Raw genomic sequence first — 20,785 nt, 5'->3', positions numbered from 1 at the left:
TATATATATATATATATATATTTTTTTATATATATATTTTTTTTTTTTTTTTTTTTTTTTCAATGCTTTGACCTATAGCCACACAGCTGTAGGTCTTTTGGGGTATATCTCTAACAACTTTTCACATCTTGAAACAAAACCTTAAAATTCTTGCCAGGTGGACTTTGACTGGACCGTTTGAACACATTGATCATAATTTCGGGAAAACATAATACTAGGAAACCATAAGATTGTAATTACATTGTTGAATAACTATTAAGATGAAGTAAAGTTTTCTTCCTTTTGTATCTTCACAATGACTTCATCACTGTCCCTGAACGTTCTAGTCTTAGTCAGAAAGATATTTTTTCAGTTCAGCATACATGACTGTAAAAACCTTGCAAGAGGTCAAATGTATTGTTGCTTTATCGAGTTTTAATGCAAGGGCTTACCAATAGTGCAACAAAGTAATGTGGTAATGATTGTGGTCCAGCATGTTGTGCAGTTGTATGTTTCGGGCCTGGTAGAAGATGAACCTCTACACCAGACTGAAGCGTTTTGCAGTTTCTAGCAGATTTTATTTGGTTTAAGTTTAAATGGTGCGAGCACTTTTACAAGGCTGCGAACATGATCGTATTTTTTTATTTTTTTATTTTTTTTTACTTTGTTTACCTGGTTCTCTGTTTGTTCAAATCAATGACTATTTGAAAGTCGGAGACGGGGAGAGCACAGCAGACAGACGAAAATTCAGCAGTAGTAATGCTTATGAGATGGAGCATTGGGAAGAGGGGCAGGGATAATAAGAGATAATCTCAGCTTTACCCCATAGCTGCCAATCAGACTGCATGGAGGAATTAAAGATGAAGACGGCAGGGCACAGAGCCCCATGTTGCTACGCCGGTCCAGCGAGCTGTTCCCACCCTGATAGCCTGTAAGACGCATTCTAACCCATAGATGAGAACCCTAATCCGGCTGTACTCCTGGTGTATTGTGGAAGATTAGCTGGAAGGTCTCCTCCCACACCGATCAAGGATGCCTTCCTTTGTTCCAATGAGGAAAGAAACTTGACTTGTGTGGAGAAACATCGGATCCAGGGCAGAGGACCGATAACGCACAAATGGGACAAAGAAAGGGAGAGACTGAAGCACAGAGAGGAAACGACAAATAAAACGGGAAGAGATTGGGGTCATACCTCACACCGCAGAGAAAACATTTCTGAGTGTAACAGGATTTCAACCGTGTGAAGGGACGGTGGATAGAACCACAGAGAGGCAAGTGAGGACACTTTCTATTTGTATAAAAAGTGAAAAACAGACGAAAAATAGGAAATGCTTTTGGTAGCCCAGTTTCTCCTCCACAAAGATCAGGGAAAACTGCCCTACAAAGCTCTGAATAAAGGCAGGGTGAAACTGAGAGGAGGAGATGGATAGAGAGAGTGGGTGATGCTGAAGGAGCTACATTGTCATGGTTACCATCAGTAGCATATGAGGTGTGCGTGCGTGTGTGTGTGTGTGTGTGTGTGTGTGTGGCCTTGTCTTTTCTACATTGAATGGGCTATTTTCCAACAAGTAGTATGCTGTCCTTATGGGACCCAAAGTCCTGTCCCATAGGAAGAGCTGCTGTTTCTGGGTTAGGGGTCAGGTTTAGGACTGAGGTGAGGTTATTTAGGTTAGGTTTAGGGATCAGTACAAAGGACAGGGTTAGGTTATAGAAATGAACAAAAAAAATGTATGAAAGTCGATGCAAAGCTCTCATGAAGACAAAAAAGGTACATTATCGCTGTGTGTGTCTGTGTGTGCAGCCAAAGTAGAGCACTGGGCTGCCAATGTCAACATGTGCCACGTGATTTGTGCAGATGCTTCGTATAAATTCAGCATAATCCTCTGCAATCTTCTGTTTCTCTCCAGTTATTATTCATGATGCGTATCAATCCTGACGTCATTATCAGCGAGTGGATTATCGAGACACGCTGCATCAAAGTATATGAATATTGTAGAAATAGCTCCAGCAAACGTCTCCAACATCTGCAGCAATAAAAACTGCAGCTACACGCTTTTATTTTCTCACTCCCACATAGGCTTCCATGTTTTATCCCTCTTTTTTTTAAACGTTCTGACGTCAAATCTGCTTTTAATGCTGCATCACTTGATAATGATTGCTGGAATTACTCACAGTGCCCGCTGTGTGTATATTATGCTCTTCTAAGACACAGTTGGAGATCTCTGTGTTCCTATCACTGTTTGTTTCTCACTTTATACGCCTTTGCATGCTTGCAGATTTGTCACTTATACAAAGTAATTCTTCACTGAACTTCCAGAATACAGCTGTTAAGAATCGATGCCTATAGAGGTTATTATCACTTACTTGTTGACTTCTCTATTGTCTCGCCAGATTTTTTGGGGGCGGTAAAAGGTTTCTAGCTTAGTTTGATGAGCTCCTGTTTTTTTTTTTTTTTTCTTTTCGTTTGAGTTTGTTCTTCAGCTTTGTCAGCATAAAATACCCGCAGTGTCTCCTCTCTCAAAGGCGGAGGCACATGCGAGATTGAACTGCCATCCTTTCACAAAAGTAGAAAATAAAAGGGAGCCAATTAGGGCCTCTGGTGCTACCTGTTTCTCTGAATGTCCTCTCAGCTTATATATATGTATATATACTTGTCAGACTTTAGAAGTTGCACTTAAAATGACTCCAGAGCTGCTCCCATTCTCTCCTGTGAAGACACACACACACACACACACATTTGTACCCAGTCTGGAAAGGCTTGTAAAATCAAGAATTGGATTCAAGTATTTTTCAGGTGTTGATGAGTATAGAAAAATAAATTATTTCCACTTCACAGTGCAAACATGGCAACCGATTTTCTGAGAGATCAAAACATTGATATGTTGTGCCTGTGACCAGGAAAATCCTCCAAGCTTTTCCTGTTGAAACTGTGGGAAAAGCAAGAGAGCGAACAAAACAGCTGAGAACCGACAAAGCATAAATGGGTCACCATCAGTCCGAACTTTGATCTGAAGATGATATACGTTATGTCAAGAAATCTGTTCTGACACTTTGCATAAACTTTGAGTCTTTGAAATACGTTTAATATTGACTTTACTAGACTGAAAGAAGGTCAAACAATATTTCTGCCAAAGCGTTTGTGAAAATAAAAATGTGTCTTTTCAAACCCTTAGGCCTTGACTTGACCCTGTCTCAAAAGCATTGATAGTTCCAAACCTTGAAACCAAACCCTGCATTTATTAAAACTCATTTCTGTTCAATTCAGTGATACATGATTGCTGACATAATTCAAACCATCCAAGTTATGTTTGCATCATTTAAGAGCACAGACTCGACTGGTGTAAAAGTCTACAGGTTCCTTCAGCGCCTATTTGCTACCACATAAAAGATTAATGTATTAAGAGTTTCATTACTGTCACCTTTACTGTTAATATAGACACTGTTCATGTTTCAGCTGGTTACTATGTAATCACCAGACCGATGTCTCTTAATCCTGGTCCTTGTGTGTGAAAGGAGGGAAACACCTAAAACATGCAGGGCAGTGATCCCTTAGGGCCAGGACTGAGAAACACTCCACTAGACATGAATAAACACATGAGCACAGTTCTGTCGGTTCTCCTACACTTCACGTCTCTCTGACTTTGACTCCTTTATAAGACATTGGATCCAAGAAACTGTATCCTTATAGAGCTGTTTGAAAATAGATGCATGAAAATTGACAACATGTCAGAGCCTGGGATGGTTGGCGTTTACAATCTCAAAGCCAGGCTGGCAGACAATTAACAGAAACATCAACACTTGAGCACTAACAGTTACCTAGAAATGTTAGAATACAGGTGCCAGATATTCTGTCAGAAAACGTTGCTTTAAATGAGCCCTTACAAACAAGCAAAAACAAAATCAGAGTTAGGTTTGGCCTCTTTGTGTACTTGCTTGCGACATTTTGTATTTGAATGTTTTCCGCACCTGTGTCTTGCACTCATGCTGGTTTTGCATCCTGGTGCCCTGCAGAGATCACTCTTCAGAAGCATTGTTCCAGCCTTATTTTTTTTTTTTCTTACAAAACAGAGACTTGGGGAAAACATCCGCCGGCTGATAATAACTAAAGTTGCTTTTGTTTGCTCTGCTTTGACAAAATGCTGAAACCAATTTAGAAAGTACACCATTAGCCTTAGACAACTTAGTGATGTCGTGATAGATTTTTTCCTTTCTAATGTAAGTCTGTTACTGTGTTATTTTAGGATTCTAAAAACTACACATAAGTCCAAATAATAAAAAGGAGACTGCTTTCTTTCCTGCACAACAAAGCTTTGCAGAAGCCTTTGTGCACATCTGACAGTTTTCAGCTAACCTATAGAAAGTTCTTCCTTGTTTTGTTGTATTTTTTAGAAGAGCTCGTGGTCTTATATGTGTGCGCAGTACCGGTAAAATGTTTGTCATCTTATAAAAAATGAGGGGGTATTTGTAGTTAACCTCATATCTCATTGAGACCTCATTTCTCCTACTCCTAAAAAGTGAATGGATATTATCATTAGTTAATGCATACTTTCATGTAATTTGTGAAATTAAATGATTTTCTGTTTATTTTACAACGAAATCCAAACTGTGCGAACATATATGTTATCCTGGGCCTTTCTACATGGAGTTTGAAAACTCTCCCTGTTCATGCATGGGTTCTCTCCGGGTACTCCGGCTTCCTCCCACTGTCCACAGACATCATGACTTTTAGGTTAAATGGCTGCATGATGTTAGAAAACTGTGTGATTGTAATGTTTTTGGTAACTACAACAACAGTGATATCATTTGTGATAAATGCAAAAGTTTAGTGTTTTTGGAGGTTTTTTTCTGTGTCTGGTGTGAGACTCCATTCAACAGGCTGAATCTTACATTGGCATGCAAAGTGTGTGGTATTCGCTCATAAGACTTGGAATACATTAGCCGTGCAATAACATAGTCCTGTGTGATGTTAACATTACACACTCTGACAATGCAGTGATATTTTGCAGCCGCAGTATGGAGTCATTTTCCTTATATACAGACAGTAATAACACTGTGAAGTAGCTTGGAAGAGAATATTTGATCCAGCTGTTTTATCTCTGGCAACCACAAGTTCAGCCAAACTGCCCGCAGCATAATACCACACCACTTCCAGCTTCAAGGATAAGGATGTGAGGCTGAGTCAACCCCCCTGAGCAAATCTTCTTGTAGAAACAAATAAGTCAAATGTGGGAGAGGATAAAATTAAAGCGCTGTCATAACACTGGCTGCTTCCACCTTATCATACATGGACTTTTCTGCTTAGCTGATGAAGTTTTGCTCTTCCTAGTATCAGTGTTTGCATGGATGCCAGTGTTGTGTGTCTGTGTTGTCCTGTGATGGACTGGCAACCTGTCCAGCTCCACCGCTGACCCTGCAAGCTTAAAATGATTTTGACGATTGATGGATAGATGGAAAAGTGTTAACTTGAGATCTCTAGAAAAGTATTGGATGGTTTAGAGCTACACAATACATTATTTCAAATCACAAAACTCACAAAACTTTCCACGTGTACAGTGTTGTGGGAAAAATATTCATCTAAAAGTCCTGCTAACTGTCCGAAATGCACCTCGATCTGAGGGAGGAACACCTGTGCACCAAAATGATACAAAAATAGTTGGACGCCAAAATGATTTTAAGCTTCTTCCACCGCCTGCAGTTCAGCCTCAGACATCTGGTATCGATCTGTCCTTGTGAGTGGTGCATTGAGCTGGTCCAGGTTAAAGCAACACAGCAAGTGTCCACAAGATTCCAAAGTCAATATCATGTTTTAATTCACATATTGACATACTGGCGCTGCAAACCGAAGGGGTTCGCTATGATTTAATTTGTTTCTGGTTAAAGTTTTTAGAGGCTTGCCAATACATTGGAAGTCCAGAAGTGTTGGCTTTCTATACATCCATGGCACATAAGGAAAACATTTAAAATATCTTATATTGTATTCTTCCTGTACATAAAATATCAAATACAACGACTTCAAGTAGAAGGAACTGTTCATTGTTGAAAAATGCAATAATCCTGGACTGACAGGTCACTTTGATTTTAAATAAGGTGAGCGATTTTAACAAGAATTTATTGTAAATGACACAACAAAATACAACAATCGACACTTCTGAGGTGTGGGAAAATATTTCAATTTGCAGTTAAGCTGAAATAAAAATAGAAGGCTCGATATAGCTGCTCTGTAGTGGCCCTGTGATCCATCAGTCCCCTACAAAGCTGAACCACTGAGACAGAGCGGCCTCCTCATTTATCTGAACCCCTGGCGAGAATTTGTAGATTCCAGTGCAGTTGCATGATGTCATTCTGTAAAACTATTATATTAAAAAAGAAAGCTATTTTTTTCTATCAGAAGTACATTTATTTCCCATGTTAATGAGGTCATGCAGAGTGTGATAAAGGAATTGTATTATAATTAATATTAATAATGATACAACACTGATAGCATTCAAATTCTGTCAAGTAAAAACATTTGCAAATTCAACAGGTCCTGGTAATGTTTTTCTTAAGTTTTTGAAATAATGAGGGACCTTGGATAAAAAAGGTGAACTATGCCAGAAAACAAAAACATAAGTAATCAGGCCCTTTAGCAAAATATTCAAAATCTTGGTTATTATACACATAATCAACCTGCCTTTACAGCCATCTTAGTCAAAAGGCGTAAACCCTAAAGAGCATTTGTGTGGCGAGTTGAAGAGCAGAAGAGAAGATGAAAGATTGAACCTTGCAAACCTTGTCTAAGATTTATTAAGATGAGATGAGATCATTTATTAGTCTCCCATAGGAGAAATTTGCCTTGGAAGCAGGAACAAGACTGCCACAATAAGAACAATACAATACAACAATAGACAATGGCCATAAATACATAAAAGTAAAAATACATAAAAGCCCAAATGTTAGGTCGGCAGTACATCCCTATAACCATCTCATTTCCATCTCATTAAATCTTGTGAAATGTTAAAGGAGAGGACTCTTGTGGTGTTCTTGTTCTTTCTGATAGAAACAATTTTGATGTCGCAACCGCAGTAATGCTTTCCAGTTTGCAAAGAAATTATAATGCAGCATTTTCGGGGAAAATGTTGAACTCTTGTGGGACAAGAATCACATTCAGACACATCAAAGTACTGTAAACATCATTAATTTCTCTAACATGCATAATTATCGCCTTACAGTGCTTCTTGTACCTTCAGGGTCACCTCTTCAATACTGAAGACGCCATAACTAACGCTACGCACGCCCAATAAGCATCAATGAAACTTCCGCTGGCGGCTTTTAGTTCATAACATCGGGGCCAACGTAGCGTTCATCTGTCACACTGAGGGCAAGGAGCCTCGGTGCATTAGCATCATCCCACGCTCCTTGCGCAGAGCCATCCATATTGTATGAGCATGTAACCTACATCCATCCACGCCTCTGTCAGCCGATGTCCCCTGACGAGACAAAATCCATAAGCGGACCGTAATGGTGTTCGCGAATGTGTGGCTCGGTGTTTAGTCAGTTTATTCCCCTGTCAGAAGAAATCAAGGTCCTGCTGGTTTAGCTTGAAACATTTCATGCTGCTTTTCAAACGGTTGCCAAACGCTAGGGGCGGATATTTAAATGGCTGCTCCGAATGTGTTCAGGCTCTATTAGTAAAACTGTGGCTATGTGGGTGAACTAAAACATTAAACGCTTGGGATATTTTATCTGAATTATATAAGCAATGCCTGGTGTCAGTGGACACTGTTATTTGTCAGTGCTATACAATACAGGGAAACCATTGTTTAACGGAGCACCATCAAATTGTGCATTAAAAGTGAAATAAATAACAGGTCTCCCACTGATTGCAGCGAACGGAAGGTGTTGATGTTGTTAATTCATAAAGGAACAGAAAAGCGGCCACATTGTGGGGGGAATTTTTTTTTTTTTAATCACGGCACATCTGAGGGAGAAAAACTCATGAATAATTTTGCTGCGTAACATATTTATCAGGCAGAATATTCATAGAAGCTTATCAGCCCTCAACCATGCTCTTTTAGCTTCTTCTTACTAAAAGTGTTTGACTCCACTTTGCTTGTTGCGTCCCAGATTCTGATCGGGGAAGTGACGAGCTTCTTTGTGAAGACGGAGGGATCTCAGGAGAAGACCATAGTGACCGCTGACTGCTGTTACTTCAACCCTCTCCTCCGAAGGATCGTACGCTTTCTAGGTCAGTCTCGGTCCCGCTGCTTATGCATTGCCTTCAGTGTGTTTTATTGGGATTTCCTGTAACAGTAACACATTCAGTTAAGCCCCTAATTATCTGTTTCCTCGGTAGATTTAGCTTGACGTGGTCCAGCAGAATTTTACATCATAGAAGATGAAGCAAAAAAGCTGATCAGCAATTATAAGAAGGGTTTGATGTCAATACGGTTTTTACTAATCACTAGTCAATATTATTTAAATAAATATTTTGAAAACCATCCATTGTTTTCATTCATCTTTATAATTATGCACTACTTTGTATTAGTTTATTGCATAGATTCCAATAAAATATATGGACAGTTGCAGAAGTTATGTGACAAAATATGGAAAACGTTAAGCGGTATGAATATGTCTGTGTTGCATTGTATGTAGCACAAAGCAGCAATTTTTTATTTTATTTTTTTTACTCTCCAAAGGCTTGTTTCTGATCCTTAGTCTTGCCACGTATCCTCTTATCTTTATTCATTTCCTCTCTTGTTTTCCCAGGTGTCTACTCCTTTGGTCTCTTTGCCACCACCATCTTTGCCAATGCCGGTCAAGTGGTGACAGGAAACCAGACGCCTCACTTCCTGTCCGCCTGCAGACCAAACTATACAGCTCTGGGCTGCCAGTCTCCTCTGCAGTACATCACAGAGAACCGAGCCTGCACAGGAAACCCTTTCCTGGTGGTCTCCGCTCGCAAATCCTTCCCGTCCAAAGATGCAGCGCTCAGCTTTTATTCAGCCATCTACACAGTGGTAAGAAATCAGATGTCAGGGAATTGGTGACGGGGGTTGGGGGGGAACTCATAGGCTGGACCGATTTTGAAAATGAAGAATCTTCCTTGAATGTAACACCATAAAGAGGTTTCTTTTTTTTATTATTATTCAGCCTTCGCTGTTGAGCAAGTTCATTCTTAACAAGAACTTGTTTTAGATTCAGCTCACAGGTTAAAACTGAATTTATTCATGTTCACAGTTTACCACCTACAAGGACTGAATTCACATTCAAAATATGAACTAGTTCTTGTTCAATCTAAATATTTCATACGATGCAAAGTTTGAAGGAACATGCAGGTGATGATTAGTGTGGTTGAAGATTCAATTTCATTGCTCTGCTCTCCTCTGCTGTGCTTCCAAACACACCTTGAGACTCCCTGACTCAAGGTCAGGGAGTCTCAATTGCTATTGTGTAGGATCCACACAATAGCAATCAAACATGGGAACTGAAATAAAATATGCAAAATCTGTAGGTTTTTACAGTTGGCACATAAAATTGCACTTTATTCTGTGAAGTTCCTCTGGAGAGTTTTCCTATATGAAAGGATTTGGATTTTATATCGAGACTTTGGCTAGGCCATTCCAAAATATATCTTTTTTTTCTTTTTATATATAAGACTTGTACTTTTAGAAGCTTTTTCCCTTAATAAATGAAATTATCATTTGCCATGAGAGATTTGCTAGTTGATCTCAGGTATTAAAATGGGATAGAAATAAGGAAAAACAAAAGCAAACTGAAGGGGGCAAATGCCTTTTTTAGCACTCTAGCTAAATTTTCTCCCAACAGTGTGCTTTGAATCTTTTTGTTTACGCCTGAATAAAGAGCTCCTCAATGACAGCAGGGAGAAATGTGTTCAGCTTATGTTTGTAATGTAGAAAAATACAGTCATTCTAAAGTTCTCCAAAACTTCCTTTCAGTAAGTTGCAGCTGCATCACAGATGGATGATTTCTGAGTGGTAGTTCAGATGCGACTGTCAGGCGGTTGTTTGTCTGTAAAGTAGATAATAGCCTGATGCGGAAATGTCTAAAAGTGAATAAAAAGATAGTTAGTCAATAAATTAATTTTAGAAGACAATTTATTAAAATATATATATTTTTATTGTACTGCATATATTACATGCTAAAGTTCTGAGTGGTCCTATTGAATATAGAAAGATTTCCATCAAAGTTCTGCATGCGTTGTGTCATCCTTGGCAGTTAGAAGATGCTCTTCATTTTCCTGCGTAGTTTTACACATTTCCATGAGAATCCTTAGACATATTTTCTTGCCAGTGGGTTTTCAGTTTGCTTTCAGAGGCTGCCAACAGCTCCATAATTACAGAGCTGCACCTCGGCTTCCTCAAAGTCTCTGCCAATCAGAAGAGCTCTGGCTTTTAGGAATGTGATCCTTGCAGAAAAAGCTGGCATAAAATGACAGATTAGCAAAAAAGAAAAAGGAGTTAATAAACAGAGGATCAGGAAAACCTTTTCTTTGCAAGTGTGAGTAATGCAGAGCTTCTCGAGTAAAGTCCCAGGTTAAGTTGGCTTTAAGTCTCATTATGCATAATTTTTCTGTTATCGTGTTGAATTTAATTCTGCTGAGGAAGAATACCAGAAAACACTGTTTTTGTCCTGATAAACTATATTTTTGAAGACGTTACGTTTATCATCTGTTAGGTAAGCATTACTATAGTTTACTGAGTATACAGAATAAAAGGCTCGGTAATGATAATCAGAACATCTCAGTAATGTTTATAACAATTTATATAAATTTCCAGAAATTCTTACATTTGAATATTAAAGGTAGAGCACAACAAAAGGAAACTCTAATCCAGACCTATCAGGTGGATTGAAACAGGCACAGTTGATACATTTTTAGGATAACCTCTGCTGTACAACTACTATGTCATTTATTATTTAACTGAAACTAAGTGTGTGAGAGCCCAGGTCTATTCCTTACTGTTCCCATAAAATTTTACAATGTTAGTCGCAGCCAGATGCACTCCCTGACCTCATCATCAAGTCTGAATACCTCTATAAAAGCAGCGGTTATTACAACTGGCTGATTTAAGACTTGAAGCAGTGCTTAAAACGAAACAGCAAGAAGTGAAAATGTCAGTAATTTTTGGATAAGCAACTGTTATTCCACTTTAACATGCCCTGGCCTTTTTCTTAAGGGAGCTCTACCATTCCCATGGCATGTTCTGGGCTTAATGCAGGTTTTTCAATAGGTATACATTTTTCAGTGTATTCCTTCATGAGAACCAGATCTGTTTAAAAAAAAAAAAAATCATCCAAAACTTCTGCCCCAGATGCCCAGGTTTTATTTCCCTTTGAGATTAATAAAGAACTGGATTAAATCAAATACAGTGTATATGTATTATCAGTAGTGATCGTAGCCTTATCTTAATGTAACAAACCGAACAGAGCTCATCATCAAAGATAAATCAAAAAAACTAGTGGTAGTACGCAAAATGCTGCTCAGCAAATTATTATTGAGGAGGGCAGAGATATTGTAGAGCTTTTTCAAATAAGATATACATTCTAAAACATGTGTTTTCCCCTTCTACATTGTTTTATTATCTTTTGAGAGAGGCTTGTCTTCTTTCCTATTTGGCAGATGAAAATGATTTTATATCAGTTTGTGTGAAACCACTCAGTGGCTGCAAAATGACTGCAGATTGCGTCCTCTTGTGGCCTGATCAAGATGCACATCCTGCCGAGTCAGTAAGACTGCGGCACCGTCTCATCGTCTCAGCCGGATGACTCAAGCACCTAAATCTAAATATAAAAATGTTTTTTTGTTTTTTTTTCTATTCTTACATATTCTTGTGACTATGTTTGTTATACAGATGTACGTGACGTTGATGTTTCGGACCAAAGGAACCCGTCTGATGAAGCCCACCCTGTGCCTGGTGCTGCTGTCTCTGGCGGTGCTGGTCGGCGTGGTGAGAGTGACGGAGCACAGGAACCACTGGAACGACGTCCTGGCCGGTTTTGTCACAGGAGGGGCCATCGCTGCATTCCTGGTGAGGGGGAGCAAAAAGAGAGACGGTTGCAAAAAAAAGAAAAAGTGTAACATTTCTCCTTAAATTTGACAAGCAAGCCTGTGGATCTGGTTTTTAACACCTTCACAAATATTAAGTTCTTACTTCAAATGTTGTTGTTGAGAAATTTTGACAGATCTCTTAGGATCCCGCAACAGTTTTCATTTAGGTTCAGGTCTGGGTTTGACTAGGCCATTGCAGCCTTCTTTATCAGACATTCTGTTGTATATTTTTTGATTCAGCCTACATCAAGCCATTCACTATGTCAGTGTTGGGAATGAATAGGAGATTGTTAAAGAGAAAGAGACAAATTTAAAGGTATCACATTGCAAAATCAAATTTCTTGGAAATGATGTTTGATATATAAAGCATTTTTATATCAACTGAAAGCTACTATAGTTAATTGATTGTGCTTTAAAACTGCATTATGTGCAGTTTTAAAGCACAATTATTATTATTATTATTATTATTATTATTATTATTATTATTATTATTATTACTACCATATCATTGGATAATATTCTGATGCACTTCATATGCGCTACAGGTGGCCATACTCACCGTGGGGTTTTTACCACCAGTGTTGCACCATAAGTCACCCCATGGACAATTTAGTAGGCGTGTTTTTGTCATTGCAGATTTAATTAACACAGTTAAGCATAAATACAGCCACCTGTTGAATGGTTTTCTCCTGTTTTAAGTGTATCTACTTTAATACAGACCTAATTGAAACTCTACAGTTTGTAGAGAGCAACTTGCTCCTTTGTTTCTTGGTTTAAAAAAAAAAAGCATAACTTTACATAGGAATCTAATAATCTTGTATAAACAAAAAATATGCTGCACACTAGTTTCAGTCATTTATGTGGCTTAATTTGCACCATTGTTTGTCCAAACTTCTTTTTCAGTCAGGAATAAGAATTTAAAATATAGAAAAATCAACCGATTTAAGGTGATTATCTTGGAGATGCACCAGTCAGATGTTTGTAATCAGTTTCTAATCAGGTGATATTTATCCTGCCAGTTTCAAGTCATTCAAATTTCTCTTTAAGAACTATAAAATAGTTGTTGTTTTTTTCCATGAACTATCATGAATTATTTATATTAGTAGCAGAGGCAACATTAAGTTGTGTTTGAAAGAGAGCAAGCATACAAAACAGAGTGTGACTGACATTTTAAAATAAGAAAAACAAATGATTATAGAGTGTAGCATCTCATATTGGGGATTAATGCAGTTAGTGGAGCTGACATTACTGAAGCGGCAGTCTTTGTCTGACTTCCCTAGAGAATGTAGATCCTTATCCTAACTCCAGGATTTCTTGAAGGCTGTTGACCTTTAAAAATCCAGCATGTTTTGTGGCAGTCAGAGGTTGAAAGCTTACAAGGATAAAACAGAACAACTTTTCTGTAATACATGCATCCTTCCTTCTCTGTTTCTCCCTCACAACCAAAAGGAACTGCAGACATGGACTGACGTGTTACTGAGAATACAGTTTCCTTTGGAATAGCTTCTTTCACCTTTTGTGTTTCATCATATTTCAGTCTGAAAAAGCATGTAGATATTCAAATTCAGTTATAGTGAAAATTGTCCAATTCCAGTGGATCTCCTTGTGCATCTTAATGTCTTCCCTTGCAACTTGAAAGTACTTAGTTGCCTTTTTAAATATCTGTTTTACCAAATAAAGTTAAAGTTTGATTCAAAAACATTCTTAAATGATTGTTATGGTGTCAGGGAGCGTTGATATCTGAGATCTGCCTCTTGTTTTTTTTAAAAAATCGATAGACTTCCTGTTTTGCTTTGATGAGTGACCCACAAATTCTGACTCTAAAAAGCTTAAGACACATAGTAGTCTTTAATCCAACATAAAATTACAATATTATGCTTTTTAAGATGTGTAACTTACCTTTATTTAATCATTTACTTTAAAGAAAAGTACATGATGCTGGTTGACACATTAATAGTTTTGCTCATTTTCAGGTTCTCGGTTATTGAGCTGTGGATCTCAGTTTAACATGTTTCAGAACAGAGGTAGTGTGAAGTTGTTCTGATTGATCCCAGCAGAAGGGAGAGATGGGGACATACTTGGAGCTAAACTTTGTCCATTAGAAAGCTGCTGTTGAAAAAGAGAGAATATATATATATTTTTTTTAACTTTCTACTCATTTCTTGTCTCCTCTCCATCAGGTGTCCTGCGTGATCAACAATTTCAAACCAACTAAGCTAGCAGTGCCGACTCCGCCTCCCCCGCCACAGCGCCCTGAAGCCCCCATCAGCCTGCCTCTGATCAGCCTGCCCCGCGTGGAGAGTCCACTCGAAAAGTTAAGTGGCTTCCAGGTAAGGGGTGAGGTGTATTAAGAGTATTAAACCGGAATGACTTGAATTCTTGGTTGCCTCTTTGAATCTGATTCCTGAATGGTTTGGATTTTTTTAGCCTCATGTTGACGCTGTAAATTCCAAAATGTTTTAAAAGTTTTCCTAATTTTTTATTTTTATTTTTTCATCTTTCTCCTTCTTAGGCTCCAGGGCTACCATATTCTGAGATCACATGACCATCAGCCAACCCTGCCCCCCGCCCCACCCGATGTGCTCCTCCCCTCAAGACGTTGCCTCACCAGCTCAGTCTAGACCTGCCCCGTGAAATCCCCCTGCCCTGCCCCGCCCACCCTGAAGGACGAAAACCTCTGAGGCGAGTCAAATCCACGCAGGTGTGAGGCTTCACTAATCACAGAGGACAAAGCCTGGAGCCAACGGGGAAACAAAGACCTGTCGTCCTCTCCCTGCGATGCTCTGTTTTGTCCTTCAAGATGGCCGCCCTTTTCTCTTGGGTGTAAAAGATCCATGAAAAGACTCTTTAAGCCCAGAGCTGTTAAAGCAATACTGTGTCCTGTTTCCTTGCGGTTTTCCACAAAGATTCAACGGTGACTCTAAAGACTGTTGGCTGGTGATGACTTGATATTTCCAATCAAATAGAAACAAAAAACAAACAAAAAAAAACTCAGCTGAGCTGAGGGTCACAAGTGGATTTTCCTCAAGATCATTTTTGTTATACTCAGGACAATTAGGGGAAACAGCTGAAAGAAGACCTTTATGTAATAATGCCGGTACCGTTGAGTGACATGGTACAGATTTTTGGTTCTGTACACAAGGAGAGATGTTGTCGTCGAGCGAAGCACTTTTGTAAATTATAGCACAGATGAACCAGTTTAAAACTCAGTAAACAATGTTGTAACTTTCAGTTTTGATTTTAATTGTGCAACATGATAGAAGAGCGGTTTATACACACTAGGGCTTTGCTTTTGATACCGGTTTTTCTTTTGTTTGTTCGCTCCTGAATCGGATTGTCATCAACTTTTCAAAACTATAACATTAATGTTGCAGTGTGTTTCAGATGTATGTTAGTTTGATGTCCATGTTGTGCAAAATCTCCATGTGGAGTTTTTATTGTTCACTTGAAGTAAAAAGCATTACTCTTTTAGTACTTCCCATAATCTATTAACCAAATTTATGTCTCATGTTTTCTCTATTGATGCACATCTAAATACGTGGCAACAATATGGTACTTCTTACATCTAAAATCAGTTACATTTTTACAAATACATCAAACTGGATTTTAAAGAGAAAAGCTGGCTGCTGTTTGAATTAGGCATGGAGCAGAATAATATTTTCACATTATGATGACCCTGAGTAAAAGCCCCACGGTGTCACAGTATCAAGGTATTTAAATGAGTTTAAGAAACGTGCAATATGATCTAATTGCTTCTATTTAAACTATAGGGTTTCTGCAGGGTTTTTAAAATGTTAATTTAACCCATATTTTTAAAAAAAATACACTGACTTGAAATTAATATGATATGGTATTAACAAAGACCATAAATTTTACTATTTGTACTGTCAGTACGTGCTTGGGCTTTTGGTTACATAAAACAAAACATGATACAACATTTAAAATACAAAATAAGTAGAGAAAAACAGAAGTTATTCAAGCCTGTCAGATGTAAGTCAGAAATAATCTTACTGACTTACACCTTCAAGAATCTGAATTAATGAGCTACAACAACATTTCATTTCCTTTTGGGATTAATAAAGTATTTTTGAATTTGAAGGAAAGAAATCTGATAATTAAGCCTACATCAAGATTTTCCACTCGAGGCCTCACATTCCACTATTCACGTCTTAAATCTCTACATTTGTTCCTTCATTGCTTCATCTGTGAAATGCTTTTTTTGTTATTTTGTTTGTTTTACTAATGTATTGGCAGCACTGATTCGTTCTGTTTGGTGGCTGAGGAATTTAGCGAAATGGAGGACAGCCAACAGCTCTGTAGGAATGAATTATCACCAAACCCTCCAACTAAATCAAATTTTGCTCTGTAATTTTCTACATTTTAATTTGCTTAGGCAACTAAAATTAAATAGTTCTAGCTGCCTTACCTACTGCCAGCTCCTCTGTCATGAATAGGTGTTTGCTTAACAAGGTCTGGCTTAAAAACTGTTTTTGATCGTTGGCCAAAGCCTGCCAGCTACCGTTGACAAAAAGCTTTCTGTGTACTGAGTAAGAAGGAATGATGAAGCGAAGTAACATACATGCCAAAGTAAAACAAGAATGGAAAAACTCTCAAATTTAAGTTATTTTTCACTTGCATTGTAAGGTGAGCAGAATTCCTGTCATTATAAATAAGTGATTCAGATGGACCGACCTTGCATAATAATAATAATCCTTAGTAATCTTAAAAATGTTTTAAATAATGTTAAATTTGAGTGTCTGAAAATTGTTCGTAAATAGAAAACTAACGATTATACCTGCTGCTGCTAAAATGAAAACACTGATACTATTTTGGCTAAGATATTTATTGCCGTTCTTGTGTCATTCAGAGGTTTAATCCCTTACTACCTGAATTTACTTATAATTATGTAAAAAGCAAATGATGTTTGTTTTATTTTTGATACAGGTGCTAAATAAAGAACAGTTTTTTAATTGAATAAAGCACATAGAGTAGATTCAAATGTAGCTATTTTATATCTAAATTAGCAAAATTAAGCTAAACTGATTATAACTCTAGTCACTAGATGGCAGATGTGTCAGAGTAGAAGTAGTAGAAGAAGAAACAAAACAGCAAAGCTTCTTTTGAAGAAATACAGGGTGAATAAATCAGCAGTTTTCCCACTAAGGACAATTTGTCTCTCAAACACTATATTGATATTCTGGCAAAACTCCATAACTGTCTGTATTTCATTCTACCGAAAATATTTCCAGCTAAATTTCTCTTTTATTCCTTGGAGAGTGAGTGCAGCATGTTGTTAGGCGCAGTGCATCACTTCTGTGCCTCAGAATAATAAATTTCTAGTCACTCAAGCACTTTATTTGGCATCTCATAAAAAGAAACAATCTTCAAGCCATGAAAGAGCCATGACAGAAACATTTGACAATTTGAACATTTTTTTTAACCCTTGCAATACCTTGATACCTGTGAGCAGCCCATGCCTAATTTGACTGAATCTATCTGGTCCAGTCATTCAAAGGCTTCTTTTCCACACACCGACTGAGTTTATTGGCGGCATTGAGACCTCTGACTTTGGTAGAGTATTGTACAGTGCTTAGGTTTCTTCAAAACATATATGATGTTATCATCCTGTTTGTATGGTTTTGATAATGTGAAGCTACCTGAAACGTTCTTGCGGCATGGCGGACGGCTGTAAAGCAGGAATGTAGCTCAGTGGAGAAGAGTTTAAAATCAAGCCAGCCTGCAGTCGATGCGTAGTATGGCTCACAGCTGGCTCAGCTCTGCTCAGTTTAAAAGGAAACTGCAGGTTCTTAAAGGAAGAAGAAAGTGTGTTATATACAAAATACGTCCTAATGGGTTTCTTATGTGTGTGTGTGCACTTGCTGTGCGTGTGTGTGTGTGTTTGGACTTATTTAGATCTGCGTGTGTGTCTGTGTGTGTGTGCGTATTTATAATGAGCACATTGTAAGGCAGCACAACTGTTAATTTGGCAGCCTGTTTTTCTTAAGTTAAACTGTCAAAAGTAGCTGCTATAATTACACACTCACATTCGTTTGTAACTGCAGGCCTCTGAAGGACCCCTGCCAAGGCGTCCTATCAATGCCGGTTAAAGCAGAAGGTGCTCATTATAGCTTTGAGATTACCTACAGTATTGTAAGTCTGTTTTTATTTTCTTCTTCTTTTTTTTAAGAAAAAAAAAAGTGACTACACCCCACCTCTGGCGAGATAACGTTATTTTCATGTTAAAGTCTCTGTTTTGTATTTATTTACCAAAATAAACTGCAATTACCACTTAGTGAAGTAAGATTCTTTTATACAGACGCAGATTTGACGTTTTACCACGTTTTACGGCTCCAACAAGAGCCTTAAAACATTAAATGTAAATTCACAGTGCCTTGCCAGACTATTTGCATTCTCTGATATCTTGGCTGCCTTTTATTGTGGTAAACCAACCCAAAGCGATATGCAATTGTGAATTCAAAGACAAATTATGCATGGTTTTAATTTTTTATTTTACAAATAAAAATCTGAAAAGTGCAGCATCCATTTGCACATGGCCCTACAGAGTCAATACTTTGTAGAGCCACAGTATTCCTTCTGTAGAGGTGCAAATCATTTAGGGATATCTCTGCCAGATTTGCACATCTATAGGCTGACATTTTTGCTCCCCATATTATTTCTGGATACTGGATTGAACTGTTATTTTTTTTTTTAGATGTTCAAAGCATGAGATGTTGTTTTAAAACCTAACTATGTTTTGAACTTCTCAGCAATAGGCTGTTGTGTTCCTCAGTCTTCTCTTCGCGATGCTTCTTGTTCACTTATGTTCTCTAACAAACCTCTAAAGGCCGTCACAGCACACCTTTGTTTAACATGACATAAAATCGCAAACAGATGGACTCGGTCGACAAAGGCAGTTTGATTGCATCAGAGTTCACAAATGGACACCATACTTTTCAGATTCATAATTATGCACTACTTGCTGCCAATCTAAAATCCTACTAAAAGCTCTGTAATGTATTAAAATGTGCTATGGATATTTTTGCAAGGCGCTGTAAATGCATTTCTACTATTTATGCAGCTGTTGCTATTATAGATCACTTACCTTTTACAGACTCCTAGTCTGTATGCATTGCTTTTTTCTGTTTTCACACTACTGCTGATGAAAGCATCGAGGTTACTGTGGCTTTCATTGCCTGGCCCAAGGAGAATATATAAACCAGAGAAGTGAGAGATCAAACCACGGAGCTTCCATTTGGCAGAGAAAACCCTCCTCATCTTGTGCCACAGCCACTCAAATCTCCATTTCCATGTGACATCAACAATAAATCTGTGTTATTTAGGAGTCTCGGTAAGAACTAAAGTGGAAATACTTTTTGTTGTTGTTGTTGCATTGCATGTCACATGAAAATGTCGATGCTGCACTGCCCTAATTTCACACAGTTTAGCATAAACACCACAATAAATATCATTTTTTATTTGACTTCTTACTATTCCTCACGATTGTGCACACAAAGAATGTCCCACAGGACATTAGTCTTTCAACATCAGTCAAATAAAAGGGAGATTAGATTGCAATCCCTTTTAACTTCTCTAAACAAATACAATTTCACGCTGTTCTTGCCTCTGATTGTCTGAGCTTTGATTCGGGCTGCCATAAAAGAAAGATTTCCCCTCTCGTTGCTGTGATCTTGATCAAATGTTTCCTTACTCCATGTTCTGAAAATAACACATGCGGGTTGGCAGCTTGCAGAAATGATAGAATACCAATACGGTTCAGGTCAGAAGTTTACATACAGTCGTTATTGGCATGAAGGTCAGATTGTATAATGATTTATTTAAACTGTTCTTATCCCAGTGTAGATGACAAACAACTTTGATGGTTTTGTGGATTTTCCCTGATCAAGACATACATGCTCCACTGTATGCACACACCTCATCTAATTGGCATTATTAATTATTACTTGAACATAAATGCTCACACAATGATGGACACATTTTACATTCTGACAAAAAAATCTGACCCTGAGATTGTCAAAATATATTATGTGTGATGGATCAAATATAATCAAATAGATTTACATTGAAAAGTTACTTTTTTGATCGCAAGAATAAATATGTTTTCAGAATCCTCTCATTCCTTAGAAGTGTGCAATTTAGGTTACATGACAAAGAGAATTTACCCCTCAGACATAAAGACTTTTTAAAGATTTAAAACTTTTTAAAAGACTATCTCATTGAATCAGATTGAATATTAATACATTAATATAAATAAGTACCTTATGAATTGGCGTAGTTAATAATACACCTTTGGTGAGGCCTCTCATTCCACTTCCATTTTTTTAAATTGTTGGTTTCCTGCCACGGATCTCTCTTCTTAAATGCTCAATATCATTAAGGTCAGACCTTTATATTCCAATCACATTAAAACTGAAAATGTGTGCTCCTTAAATCTTCACTAAAACGCCTGCTCATAAATATCCTAATTGTTGCAGTAGGCCACCATGAGCACAGGGTGGTGCTGTTTAACTGTGCTTAATAATAAGAAGGCTTTCAGGGGAAAAAATAAAAAAAATAAAAATAATCACTAGGTTGAAAGCTTCTCGTAATAAACAACAAATTAGGACGCTAAAATGCGAAGAATCCCAAATCTGTGTATCTATTCTCAGTGAGGCCTCTGATGGACCATAACAGACATTAGTCATCAATCTAATGAAGCAATTTAATGGCAGACACAGAAAATTTCTCTCTTTGTCAGTCTGT

General features: G+C 37.8%; 1 protein-coding gene across 5 annotated transcripts in view; it reads left to right on the top strand.

Annotated features, from left to right (window-relative positions):
- plppr2b (phospholipid phosphatase related 2b) overlaps positions 1–14,980 on the top strand; it is a 69,007-nt gene extending 54,027 nt beyond the window's left edge. For 4 of the 5 annotated variants that reach the window (XM_015056028.1, XM_015056108.1, XM_015056168.1 and 1 more), the window contains 5 exons: positions 8,083–8,203; positions 8,725–8,975; positions 11,829–12,005; positions 14,206–14,339; positions 14,538–14,980. In XM_015056028.1, coding sequence (XP_014911514.1) covers positions 8,083–8,203; positions 8,725–8,975; positions 11,829–12,005; positions 14,206–14,339; positions 14,538–14,646 — 792 coding nt within the window. In that variant the 3' untranslated portion in view covers positions 14,647–14,980. Of the gene's footprint in view, positions 1–8,082; positions 8,204–8,724; positions 8,976–11,828; positions 12,006–14,205; positions 14,356–14,537 lie in introns of all 5 variants that reach the window. The other variant, XM_015055948.1, reaches the window with a different exon arrangement.
- The last annotated feature ends 5,805 nt before the right edge of the window (positions 14,981–20,785 follow it).

This window comes from Poecilia latipinna, unplaced genomic scaffold, assembly GCF_001443285.1.
Source record: "Poecilia latipinna isolate Pla-1442-1.1 unplaced genomic scaffold, P_latipinna-1.0 Scaffold4, whole genome shotgun sequence".
Taxonomy (NCBI): domain Eukaryota; kingdom Metazoa; phylum Chordata; class Actinopteri; order Cyprinodontiformes; family Poeciliidae; genus Poecilia; species Poecilia latipinna.
The sequence above is the reverse complement of the archived record's forward strand: the minus strand, read 5'-3'. Positions and strand labels throughout refer to the sequence as shown.